This window comes from Carcharhinus amblyrhynchos, chromosome 6, assembly GCF_965287045.1.
Source record: "Carcharhinus amblyrhynchos chromosome 6, sCarAmb.v2.hapA, whole genome shotgun sequence".
Classification (NCBI taxonomy): Eukaryota; Metazoa; Chordata; class Chondrichthyes; order Carcharhiniformes; family Carcharhinidae; genus Carcharhinus; species Carcharhinus amblyrhynchos.
Window position 1 is genome coordinate 110,213,994 of NC_137329.1, and position 13,594 is coordinate 110,227,587.

The 13,594-nt window shown below is 40.9% G+C and overlaps 1 protein-coding gene across 1 annotated transcript; it reads left to right on the forward strand.

Moving 5' to 3' along the window:
- The first annotated feature begins 554 nt into the window (after positions 1–554).
- On the forward strand, positions 555–12,762 carry nts (neurotensin). Its single transcript, XM_080191740.1, has 3 exons — positions 555–704; positions 1,957–2,024; positions 11,919–12,762. The coding sequence occupies exons 1-3, from the start codon at positions 647–649 to the stop codon at positions 12,081–12,083; spliced, it is 291 nt and encodes a 96-aa protein (XP_080047866.1). The 5' UTR covers positions 555–646; the 3' UTR covers positions 12,084–12,762.
- The last annotated feature ends 832 nt before the right edge of the window (positions 12,763–13,594 follow it).

The following is a 13,594-nucleotide window of genomic DNA, read 5'->3' on the forward strand; positions in this document are numbered from 1 at the left end:
ACTTCAGTCTGCCCCTTGGGAGTAGTTGGATTGTAACAAGAAACTTCAGAGGACTAAAGGAAAAGCGTATGGATTTATTAAGCTCCCCAGGGGCCTTCTGGTGTCGGAGTGAGGTACATTCATTAGAGACTTGATCGAAGCGTTTGTAAATAATACATCAATGCATAGATGGTCCTCACAGAAAAGATCATTCGTGCACAGTGACACAAAACTGCATATCCTTGCGAAGAAACCAATAATATATTAACAGTGGACGGTTGGTGACACAAGGCGTAAAATGTAATCATGTGTTTTTGGGCGCCTTTTAAAAATAATAGTAGATTAAAAGGGGGTGGGGGGATTCTGCAAACGCTGCGTTTCTTTACAAAATTAGAAATGATAGAAGTTGAGAGATGCAATGGCAGCGTTAACAAGACATAACATCACTGGGTAAAGCGTATTAATCTCACACCTTGGAATCAAGTCGGGGATAGCGTTCTCTTTGACGTCAAGGCAGATTGGAGATATTAAAGAAGTCAGCTCCTGCCTCCTTGTGTACAGAGAGCGAGCGAAAACCCCAGAGAGAGAAGTATCACACTCTTGCTCTCAGCTTCGCCCCCTTCCCCTTAACTTTCATGGACTCTGTAGCAAAGTGAGGTTTGGTACAATGAGGATCCAAATGATGTGGTTGCTGCTGTTCCTGAGTTGCTCTGCCGTGTGCTCAGGTAAGTGGAAACATTGAATTAAAAAATAAAATATTATTGTATTAGAAAGATGGGAAATTGTGAGAATGGTAAGTTTGTAGCTCATTACACATTGCTAAACAAAACAAAAAACTAACCTTTTTTAAAAAATTTAAAGTGACAGAATTGTCACTCTCCTTTTTAACCTAAACGAATTTCAAAACATGAAGCATTTGGAGTGTCTGCATGATCAGATGTAACTTTAGATTTAAGAATTGGATTGATTCCAGTTCTGAAGGCGAATCTGTTGACCCATGCAAAAAACTTTTAAAAATAAGACAACTAATTTTGACGTGTGGGTGGGAGTAATTTAGCTGCGCCAGAAAATGCTTCCTCTGGTCAGTTCCAGTCATTGAAGCGGCGCATTTGACCAGAGATCTATCCAGCTTGTACCAAAAACACAAAAAAGTATCGTTTTAACGATTATTTTTCGATCGGTCAACTTTGTCCAGAAGCTCAAAAGTAACTGAAGTTTGGTAAAGATTCCCTTTTCGATTCATGACGAGGGCATTTCATTTCTGATGGGCACTGAACGTCTCAAGATGACATTCCTGATTTTGAGTGGTGTTTATCGCCTTTCACTTTTGGCTTGAATCAGTACACGGACAATAACATTATTTGCAGTTCTGGAGTTTATTATTTTAAGCCCACGCCATATTTTTCAATAATTGGACTGGGAAAAGATGCAAGTGAGCTGAAACCGCAAGAATCCAAAGGTAGGAAGACTATTAGATTTATAAAGATAACAACAGAAGATGTGCATGGATTAATAGAAAATTAACTAATTGCCTACATGCTGTGCTGGCTTACCCCCGAGGGAAAGCTCATATTTTGCTAAGATACCAATTATTTATTCAATGATTAATCTTAATTTCCATGTATGAAATATAGGCTGCCAAGCTATGTAAAGAAATACAAAACAGAATTTATTTAAATTGCATTCAATCAGCGAAACATGAAAAAAAGTACACCCTTGCATTCCGCAAGCTGTAGCCTATGTTGTGGAAGGCAACTAAAATCTCAACACAATCTATCTCAAATATTAGAAAAGCCTATATGAATTGTGGATCGCAATATGTTCGCTTGGCTCTGGACCTTAGACAATTGAAACCTCAAAGTGGCAGAGAAACACAACGGTTAATAAAAGGTTGGATTGAAAGTGATTCTCAGATACTTTTTTTTTGTGATCCTGTGGATGAATTCTGTGAATTTAGTTTGGAACGTTTGTTTTTAGTTTCCACAGCTTACACTGAAACAATACCAACCAAAGGCGAACTCCTGGATCATCTCTATGCCTTACAGGTAGGAACCACTATAATGCAACAAAAGATAGTGCAGAAGAGCTTCTTGCACTGAAGCAGATATGTATTATTAGTGTGCGACAGTTCAGATTTGAATATCATCAGTAGTTAAGAGAGATCAAGTCTCTTGAGCAACATGGTGGCACAGTACTTGGCACTGCTGCCTCACAGCGCCAGGGATCTGGATTCGTATTCCATCCTCGGATGACTGTCTGTGTAGAGTTTATATATTCTGTATAGGTTTCCTCTGGGTGCTCCTTTTTCCTCCCACATGTGTGGGTTAGGTTGATTGGCCATGCTAAATTGCCACTCAGTGTTAGGGGATTGTCAGTGTACATAGATGGGGTCACAAGGATAGGGCCTGGGTGGGAATCGTTGTCGTTGCAGACTCGATGGGCCAAATGGCCTCCATCTGCACTGTAGGGATTACATTCTAAGTCTCAGCTTTTCTGCAATTGTTCTCACTCCTTAAGCTTCACCAAAGGCAAAATCATAGAGACATAATGCAACACAAATGGAAGCTATATATTCCATCAGCTCTGTGCTCACTTTCTGAAAGAGTGATCAATTAGTCCTACAAGTTTACTCTTTCCTCATAATCCTGGATAGATTTTTTATTTCCTTTTTTCGGAGTAGGTCCAGTTACTCTTCATGAGTTAATATCGAGCGCCTGTGTTTCCTTTGCACTAGCAGATATTTCAGATCATAGCAATTTGCTGAGTAAATAAAAATTTCATCTCCCCACGATGGCTTGCTAATCAATTATTAAATCTATCTACTTTGGTTACCATCCCACCAACCAGTGAGAACAGTGTCTCTCTGCCTACCCTATCATTGGAAATTATGATTACAGTAATATATTTGTGGTAATATCACAAAGCGGGATGAATTCAGTAAATGCATCTAGTTTGAAGTTTATTTATTAGTGTCACAAGCAGGCTTATATTAACACTGCAATGAAGTTACTGTGAAAATCCCCTACTCGCCACACTCTGGTACCTGTATGGGTAGACTGAGGGAGAATTTAGTATGATCACTGCACCTAACCAGCATGTCTTTCAAACTGTGGGAGGAAACCGGAGCACCCGGAGGAAACCCATGCAGACACAAGGAGAATGTGCAGACTTCAAACAGGCTGAGAATCGGTCCCTGGTGCTGTGAGGCAGAATGCTATTGTTTCCCTGTGCCTGCAGTAGATTTTTCAGTATACATTGATATGATTCATTTTGCTTGGTACATATTTCAATATTGAATATATTGATGGATATTTATGACATTATTTATAAAATGTCCTTGTAATATTATTAACTTAACAGTGATAATATATTGTCTTCAATCTTTTTCCACATTTGCACTTAAACATCACTATCAAATGGCCAAGTAACAAAATGTATTGTATAAATGTCCCATTATTTTAATTAACAAGGTTAGCTAGATAGCCAATATATTTTCCCAAAGGTAGGGGGGTCTAAAACTAGAGAGCATAGGTTTAAGGTGAGAGCGGAGGGATACAAAAATGTCCAGAGGGGCAGTTTTTTTCACACAGAGGGTGGTGAACAAACTGCCAGAGGTAGTAGTAGAGGCAGGTACAATTTTGTCTTTTAAAAAGCATTTAGACAGTTACATGGGTAAGATGGACATAGAGGGATGTGGGCCAAATGCGGGCAATTGGGACTAGCTTAGGGGTTTAAAAAAAAGGGTGGCATGGACAAGTTGGGCCAAAGGGCCTGTTTCCATGCTGTAAATCTCTATGACTCTATAACTTACAATCAAAACTATGGTCCCTGTGCAATAATACTGTTATCTAAGGTATATTGCACTTTTGAATGACAACAATGTAATTTTACAGGCTTCTAAAAATGTCAACTTTAGTGGGGACCAACAGAACCCCCAGACAAATGTTGCAAATGGACACTTTAAGCTGATCTTTCTCTTCACCCTACCTGTACTGCAATACTATATCCTGCACTCTATCCTTTTCCTTTCTTCCAATGTACTTCATGAATGGTATTTTAGTCTGTATAGTACACAAGAAATAATACTTTCATTGCATCCCAGTACATATGACAATAAATCAAATCAAATCAGATTTTTGTCTTCCCATTTGGGATTCTCCGACTGGTAATAAGGCAGCAACCCTGTTAGAAACACCATGAACCATCAGGGCAAAATATTTAACAACTTCCATTTGATTACCTGCTTAACTGTAAGTAACGTCATCTGCGGTTGATCACAATGGAAAGAAGCCTGCCAGCTAAAGGTAAGAATGGGGAAAGAAAGCTCAGGAGATCAATGAAACATTTGGTCGAAAATTTAGGTTTTAAGTCAGCTTTTGAAGGGGGAAAGAGGTATTTAGGAAGGAAAATCTCAACATCAGCAATGTTACAGATTAGGTTGATTGGCCATGCTAAATTGTCCCTTAGTGTCAGGCGAATTATGGGTAAAACGCTTGGGGTTGCGGGAATGGTGCCTGGGTGGAATTGTTGTCGGTGCAAACCTGATGGGCTGAATGGCCTTCTCCTGCAGTGTAGGAATTCTATGATTCTATTCTATGATTTTATGACTGAATAACTCCCAACCCATTGAATATGGCAGAAAATGATGGTGGTGATGAGGTCTGGTGTTGTCAAGGCTGACTGTGTGAGACATAGGCCAAGAATCTCCGCTCCCATTTTCACCAGGTTTGTTTGGTCATGAGAGCAAAAAAATCTCAGGAGATGTCCAATTGTGTCTCAGTCTGATGTAGAAGTGTGATGAGATTGCCCCCTCCCTCACCAGTGACATGAATGTTGAGGACATACATGCATTTCCATACATCAGCATTTAATTCCACCCTGCCCCAATAAGAAAGTTCATTCGGGATAGCTTGAGACAGACCAGCATGGTCAGACAACTGGTCACCCAAAGCATTCACCTGGTGAGTAGTCCTCTCAGAGAAGCTCAGGTAAGTGTGTCGCTCAGCAGGGGAAAGATTCATGCCCCAACACTACTCAGGAGATGCCCAGGCAGCGTGGGGAGCAGGTGCAGGGGGTGGGGGGAGTGCAGTTTGAGACTGTAAATGGGGATCATAGAGTCACGGTGTTTTACAACACAAGAAGAGGCCCTTCAGCCCATCATATCGACACCAGCCTCAAGCACCTATCTATTCTAATCCCATTTTCCACAACTTTGTCAATAGCATGCACACTATGGTGTTTCAGATGCTTATCTAAATGCTTTATAAGTGTTGTGAGGGTTCCTATATCCACCACCCTTTCAGGCAGCAAGTTTCAGAATCCCCTGGGTAAAGAAGCTTTTTCTCAACTCTCCTATGAATCTCCTGCTCCTTACCTTAAATCTATGTGCCCTGGTCATTGACACCTCTACTAAGGGGAAAAGTATCTTCCTATCTATCGTATCTATGTCCCTCATAATTTTGTACACCTCAATCAGGTCCGCTCTCAGCTTTCTTCGTTCTAAGGAAAATAAACCCAGCCTACCCAGCCTCTCTTCATAGCTGAAACGCTCCAGTCCAGGCAACATTCTGGTGAATCTCTTCTGCACCTTGTTCAGTGCAATCAGTCTTTCCTATAGTGTGTGACCAAAACTACACACAGTGCTCTAGCTGTGGCCTAATGAGCATTCTACACAGCTCTATTATAACCTCCCATTCTTGTATTCTATGCCTCCACTGATAAAGGCAAGGATCTTATATGCCTTTTTAACCACCTTATCTATCTGGTTGTACACTGGAGCAGCCTTTAAAAATGACCTTTATTTTCAAAATACAAAGGCCAGAATTCTATCACCTCGTCCACCACGGAATTGGCACGGCGAGCGTCTGACAACAAAAATCTCTGTTTACTTTGAGCAGGGACTTTCGGTCTCACTTAAGCGCAGCCATAAAATCCTGCCCAAAGTTTCTGGTCAGCGTGACATGTTGAGATCCATTCCAAGCCTTTTTTCCCCTCTTATATCCCAAACGATATGGCAGAGAGTGCCACCTCCCTTGGTGCCAATTTTCCTGCCTACTATTGATCTTTTCTAATATTCAGGAAAATTCTGCGCTCAGAGTAGGATAGTACACAGGAAATTTAGAACTTATGGAGGGTGAAGAATATGAGCAAAATTAGGAATCAAGCTTTGAAACTAAGGTAAGGATAGAAGCAAATAAAGTTGTAAGAAATAGAAAAGTTTTAGTGATGGAGAGGACATGGCAATTAATCTCAAGTTTGGATTGACCAGATTTCTTCCAAATGACAAAATGTGTTTGAAGTAATAAAATCAATATTAATTTTTTAAAGAAACATGCAGGCTCAGATTTAGTGCTAGGCCTGGGTTGATTTCTCTTGGGGAAGTACCAATCCAGTTTAAATACCCTCAGGCACGTGACTGGTTAGCTATGTGCCTTCCACACAATCAAGTCCCAGTGGGGTGGAAATCCCACCCTTGCCAGTAGCGCCGCTGGGAGTGGTGGCTGCTGCTGGTAATGCTCCAAGGCCCAGCCTGAGGATTGCCACTGGCTCTCTGGACATGGGTGAGCAGATGGGTTAGGGGCCAAGAAGAAGCTGTTATTGGAGAAGGGGAAACATTTGGAGGGGGGGTGGGGGCGGTGGGTAAGGGAAGAGCATGGCTTTCAGCAGCCCTTCCATTCTGAATTCTGGGCCCCTCAGTCAGGCACTGAGTGTCTACAAATGGGAACCCCCCAAAGACATAAGGCTGCAGGTAAACCCGACAGGCCCTAGATGCATGGGAGAGCAGCGCAGGTTCCATTAAATCCCCGAGCTACTATTTTGTTCTGGTGGGCTCAGATTAATTGCTTCCTTGCGGCTCATTAAATGAGCCTGTTTGGCATCCCACCTTTAGTGGGTGTGATTCTGGGGTGGTCATCCAACCCTGATTGCCCCTATAAAGTGGCTACATTTGTGGCTGGGTGTCCCAGAGAGGGGGCATGTCATGTCTACCAGTACCGCTGATGCCTTCCATGCCCGGTGGGCACCATGAGGACTGGGGTGGATTACTGACCCTCATAATCATGTTTTGGTTTAATGTTTTAAGTTCTGTTTGTGAATTTGCTTTTTGTTAAGCCAGTGTCACTTTAACAGGCTTTGGTATGTCCCTCAGTTTATTTGATTTAATTTAATTGGTTATTTGATTTATTAACAAAAATAGGAGTAGGTATGAATCCCGCATCAGGCTCTTCTCGCTCCCAACTTAACTGGGGACTGTTTCCTGGCAACAGAAATCCAATATGAATACTCTTACCTTATTCTCCTAACCCTCCTGTCATCATGCTCGCTCACCAAACTCCATTAAATTCCACCTATAGGTTTCAAAGGAAATGAAAGAATAATTCAGTCAATTCTAAAAAAGTTCTGTGATGTTTTAAATCACCATCTTGCTTGATAAATATTTCACACAAAATTAAGCATAAAAATATAGTTATGTATTCAAGTTTACAAGATCATGAGAAGCATGGATAGAGAATTTAGCATGGCTAATGCACCTAACCAGCACTTCTTTCAGACCATGGAAGGAAACAGGAACGCCCGGAGGAAACCCATGCAGACACGAGGAGAATGTGCAGACTCCGCACAGATAGTGACCCAAGCCGGGAATTGAACTTGGCTCCCTGACGTTGTGGGGTAGCAGAAGTGTGAACCACTGCGCCACCATCCCAGTGGTGAAACAGTTGCAGGTGTGGGGGTTGTAGCTGAGCGCACTCCCGGGCTGTGCCTGGTTGATGGAGAGGCTTTGAGGGCTCAAAGGTGAGCAGATTATTGCAGAAAGTCCAGACTCTGGTCTGTTCTCCACCTTCTAAGCCCCTCCATGAACTTAAAGTTAACATGTGAGTATTGGCCTTATTAACAGACTTTGCAGTCAGAGTGATTGCAGTTCAAACAATGGGATAGTCGCAATACCTCAGTAGAATTGCGCAGAGTTCTGTTAGCTTTCAGCAGCAGCTGCCTGTTCATTTCCAAATAAATTGAAGAAAAGCTAGGCGATCCATTTCAAACTCAAGTAAAGTTTACTTTGAACAGGGTCAAAACATCTGTGACTCTTCTATTGTACCATTAACTGAAGAGTAGAGCTGAAAACCAAGCCAGGAAGAGAAACCCTGGAATAGGATTATCTTTGCTGTCGGAAATTGTATCGTTTGATCTGATTTGATTTCTTATTGTCACATGTATAGGGATACGGTGAAAAGTATTGTTTCTTGCGCACTATACAGCCAAAGCACACTGTTCATAGAGTACATAGGGGAGAAAGAAAGGAGAGGATGCAGAATATAGTGTTACAGTCATTGCTAGGGTGTAGTTAAAGGTCAGCTTAATATGAGGTAGGTCCATTCAAAAGTTTGATGGCAGCAGGGAAGAAGCTGTTCTTCAGTCAGTTGATACGTGGACCTTTGTATCTTTTCCCTGATGGAAGAAGATGGAAGAGATTATGTCTGGGGTGCCTGGAGTCATTGATTATGCTGGCTGTTTTTCCAACGCAGCGGGAAGTGGAGAAAGAGTCAGTGGGTCGGAGGCTGGTTGTGTGATGGACTGGGCTGTGTTTTGTGTGATCTTGGTCAGAGCAGGAGCCAAACCAAGCTGTGATACATCCCTCAGACAGCAACAATAACCTGGACTTGAATTTGATGGGTTGTGATCTCCTCTCATTGGCAGACTATCTGTGGAATCTGTGGAAGTTTGTTGTTAACTTGCTGGACCTCTTTATCAATATATAAAGATTAGATAGAGTAATGCTGGTTTTCTGCTGTGATGAGAAAGATTGCTGCTAGTTAAGAAAGCACATCAATTTTTGACAAGGACGCAGCATTAAAGAAGATGCTTGAAAGAGCAGCCATCCAGAGGGGCAGATGATGTGGGAGAGAGATAGAGAGGGAAGGTCAATAATGGGAAGCTCTAAACAGATTCTCCAGAGCTATATCTAGAACTGTTACAGGTTGAATCAAGAGGCAGAATGCTGGAGACAGAGGCCAAGACCTCTCAAAGTGATCTCAACAGAAATGAAGATTGGTTAATACTCTCATGATTGCCAATTGGCAACCTAAGCTCTTTGGACAGGTGTTAATGCTCAAAAATCTACTGCCATATTAGAATAGCTTGACAATAAAATGTCTCAAATTCAAATACCGTGAGTAAATAATTGATTGATATAAGAACATTCCACGGTCAGTATATTTTTAGCTAAATATACAGAATGATATTCCTTATCATATTCTATAATAAAGTCGTAAACAAAGAGTTAGCTAAATGAGGATACTCTCAGAGGGTCATGAGAATCTAGAACTCTCTTTCTCCAAACGCAGTGGAAGAAGAGCTAGACAGTTTCTTAATTAATGAGGAGAATGAAAGGTTACCAGGGATTGGCAGGAATGTGGGCTTGATCAGCCCTGATCCTATTGAATGGCAGTGTAGATAGAGAGGCTGAGTGGCTTATTCCTGATCCTAATTTGTATGTTTGTATGTTCATTGTTATGAGTTTAAGCTTTGAACCAATAGCTCCAGGATAAAGCTTAGCTGAAGGTGAATAGAAAACCATGAAGTTGAGTAAACCTGTGTTTCTGTTACACTTTCCGCTGCCTTAGCAAAGCAGCCAACATAATTAAGGACCCCATGAACTCCGAACATTCTCTCTTCCAACTTCTTCCTTCGGGAAAAGGATACAAAAGTCTGAGGTAATATACCAGTCGACTTAAGAACAGCTTCTTCCCTGCTGCTGTCAGGCTTTTGAATGGACTTACCTTGCATTAACTTGATCTTTCTCTACACCCCAGCTATGATTGTAACACTACATTCTGCACTCTCTCGTTTCCTTCTCCATGAATGGTATGCTTTGCCTGTGTTGTGCACAAGAAACAATACTTTTCACTGTTTGTTAATACGTGTGACAATAATAAGTCAAATAAAATCAAATCAATGTAAAAACATGACATTGTGCTTAGCAGTAGTCAAACAGCGTGGCTGCAAGATTAGGTGCAGGTACGACATTGTGAACAGCCCTAGATTGTACTGCATGGCAGGAGATGACACTTGACATTCTGGTCAGATGAAACAGAGCCCAGCATCAGAAAGTGTTAAATCATGGCATGGTGACTGCACAGAAAAGCTTTTAAAACATAGTGCCAGGATAGTATGCAAATAAAGGGTTGGGAAACTGACCTCGTCATGAGATTGCAGCACTAAGCTTGCCCATAACGCCATAAGATAAGGAACAGAAGTAGGCCATTTGGCCCATTGAGTCTGATCCACTATTCAATGAGATCATGACTGAATTGATGTGTTAATCCTCAATTCTAGTTTCCCACCTTATCCCCATAACCTTTGATTCTCTTACTGATTAAAAATCTATTTATCTCAGGGTTGACATATTTAATGACCCGGCCATCATGCTCTCTGCAGTAAATAATTCCACAGATTCCCTACTGGCTGAGTGAAAAAAATTCTCTGCACCTGTATTTTAACTGGGTGCCCTTGCACTCTGAGATAATGCCCTCTGGTCCTAGTCTCCCCTATAAGAAGAAACATCCTCTCAGTATCAGGTCCATGAAACTGACTTCATTGTCATCATCAACTACTTTACTCAGAACCACATTATTCTACAATGGCACAATACATCAAGCACAACTGTTGTGGAGACTTCTAAGTGCTGTTTTCAGTTTATTTAGTGTGCTTATAGAGAGCATTACAAATAAGGGACCACAATTTATTGAGAAGCCATTTCAAGATATGTGGGAGAAGTGGAATATTGATTGCATTATTTCTCTTCCTTATTGACCTAACTGAACGAGTGATTCACATAGTGAAATCCCTAATTCTGAAATATAACAAGACTAAGCAAGGTCTGCACGTTGCAGTGCTACATCTGAGAGTGACAGCTTTAAGTGCACCTATTCCATCACCGGCAGAGCTCATGTTTTGTTAGACCTGTGCATATCAACTCTTATCCATTCTACTCTCTCAGAAACTACAGAGCAACTTTTAAGACTACAGGAGACAATAACCAATGTTTATGATGAAAATACAGCTAAAGAATTGCCACATTTATAGTTGGGACAACAAGCCTACATCCAGGATTCCACAAAAGATACTTGGCTATCAGCTAAGGCGACGAGAATTAGTTCAGATCCAAGTTCCTATGAAGTCGTTACACACAAATGCACAATGGTGAATCGTGACTGAGAGCAAATCAGATTTATTCCAGCTCCTTAACCACGGTAGAGTCCTTTTGCATCCAGAAGAAGATGCTGGATGCAATGAGGAGCAATATCTGAGAATGGCAGTCTCACTGAACACTATGAATAATTAAATCCTCCAGACAAAGTTACTATTGCAAGATCTGGGCATACCAGCAGATTACTATTACACTTTAGAAACTCATAGATTAATCATGTATGTAAACATGAAAGGGTATTGTAAATAGTCATTAAATGGAAGGGAGAAATATGCCTTTATAAAGGGTCATATTATAATATGCCTTTAACGGCTAGCAGCATGACATCACTGGAAGGGAAGTGTGTAAGGTAATCCAGTCTTGGTTTTACTTTGCTTCTGAGTAGATCCTGCATCCACAGTTCTGCTGCTTATGTCTTCAAGCTTTCTATCTGCGTATATCTGTTCACATGTGCCTAATTGAAATAAGTAAACACACAACATTTTTAAACAATTGTTTAGAAGTGATTGGTGCTTTTATCATTAAAACAGCACTGCAGTGCTCATCTGTCTCCTTGTAATGTTCTGATACACTGTGGAGTAAGTATCACATAATTCCTCATTGTTGTTGACTAGATGTTGGACACCAACAATTGGCGCATCTTTGAAAATTGTTTTCTGTCACGTTTCTCTTAGTACTGTCTTCTGAAAGTATACTGTCTGATTTATGACTGTGATTTCCATATGTTTTGTAGTTGTTTCAGGCACACCAAGACTATGGTGGCTATGAAGATTCAGAATATAAGAAGGAGAAACAAGGAAAGAGAAGATATCCATATATTCTGAAAAGACAAGTGCGCATTGGAAAATCCCGTAGACCTTATATACTTAAACGGAATTCTGTCTTCTTCATGAATTAATATTTGATACAGGTATAAATTTTCAGGTACATATGTGTGTCTTCACTGGTTACCTGGATACATATATTATCGTGAATAATTTCATTTCCTGTTTAACTGATTTGATACGTCCTCTCATTATTATTAAGAGCATGAAAGATCCACAAATCTAAAAGCACCTTATTTAATTGAGACCAGAATTTGTCAATGTTTCAAAAGATGATTTGTATGTTTTGATGAATCCTATTTGTCTTAAGAGGGGAGACAGAAACTTTGCTTGGCTGGGGGAGATTCTGTAATTCAGCGCCCCCAGGGCGCATGTTGGATAATTGAGCTTTCCTAGCACACACTCTTTAACCTTTGGAGTGAAAAATGTGTGAAAGAACAGGCTGTGGGTGTCCAATTTCTCAACGTGCGCTCCCAGCATTGGGATCTCAGAAGCACGACATTGCGATTCGACGTCTTCCTCATACTTGTGAAAGTGTCATTGGCTTGAACTTGGTACATTTGATCGTGAGTAAACCTTGTGCAATTAAAGGTGTAAATCTCTTGTGATTAAAGGTCACATGTTTAAATTGAATGTTGAAATTTTCTGCTTGATGTTCCTCGCATTCACATTTGCCATTCTTTATGATTAATATGTCTTGGATTTATGATTATTTTGTCATAAATTTGTTGTCATCAAATTGTACACAACAGATCCTCCTTTAACTGTATCAGATGCATTGTCTGCAGATATTAATAAACTTCCATTAAAATGCTGTGCGCATTGAAAATTCCTCATTTGTTTTACAGTTGTTACAGATGTTTGTGTTCCGCAGATATCTTCTCAATGCTGAACTTGCATTTCACAGAGTTTTTACCCTGAAAAATCTGCAATGAATGCTGTTGCTTGTGTCGGTAGTGTAATATTATTTGCAGAATAGGTAGAGTGCAAGTCAAGCACCTGAGGCTGGCTAACGTCACATCAAACTTGCTTGATCATTAACTACAGCCATTAGCAGTTATTTCAGAAGAAAATTTTTTACATTCAGTAAAGTTTACTTATTATTCGTCACTAGTAGGCTTATGTTGACACTGCAATGAAGTTACTGTGAAAATCCCCTAGACCCCACACTCTGGCACACTGAGGGAGAATTTAGCATGACCAATTCACCTAACTCGCACATCTCTGGATTGTGGGAGAACACCAGAGCACGCAGAGAAAACCCACACAGAAACGGGCAAACTCCACACAGTGACCCAAGCCAACAATTGAACTTGTGTCCCTGGCACTGTAAGGCAGCAATGCTAACCATTGTGCCACCATGCCTCTAGGCTGATGAACATGCTGGTTTTGTGTTTTATTGCTGAAAGTTAAGACATTTGAATACATTTTCAGTTGCTACTTTCACTCATATGGTAACATAAATATTTATGGGGCGACAGGGTGGCACAATGCAGGCACGGGAGAATGTGCAAACTGCACACAGACAGTCATCCGAGGCCAGAATTGAACCTGGGCCCCTGGCACTGTGAGACTAACCGCTATC

Coding starts and splice junctions, on each gene's coding strand:
- nts (XM_080191740.1), top strand. CDS start 647: ATGAGGATCCAAATGATGTGGTTGCTGCTGTTCCTGAGTTGCTCTGCC. Junction 705..1,956: donor TTGCTCTGCCGTGTGCTCAG/GTAAGTGGAAAC, acceptor GTTTGTTTTTAG/TTTCCACAGCTTACACTGAA. Junction 2,025..11,918: donor ATCATCTCTATGCCTTACAG/GTAGGAACCACT, acceptor TATGTTTTGTAG/TTGTTTCAGGCACACCAAGA.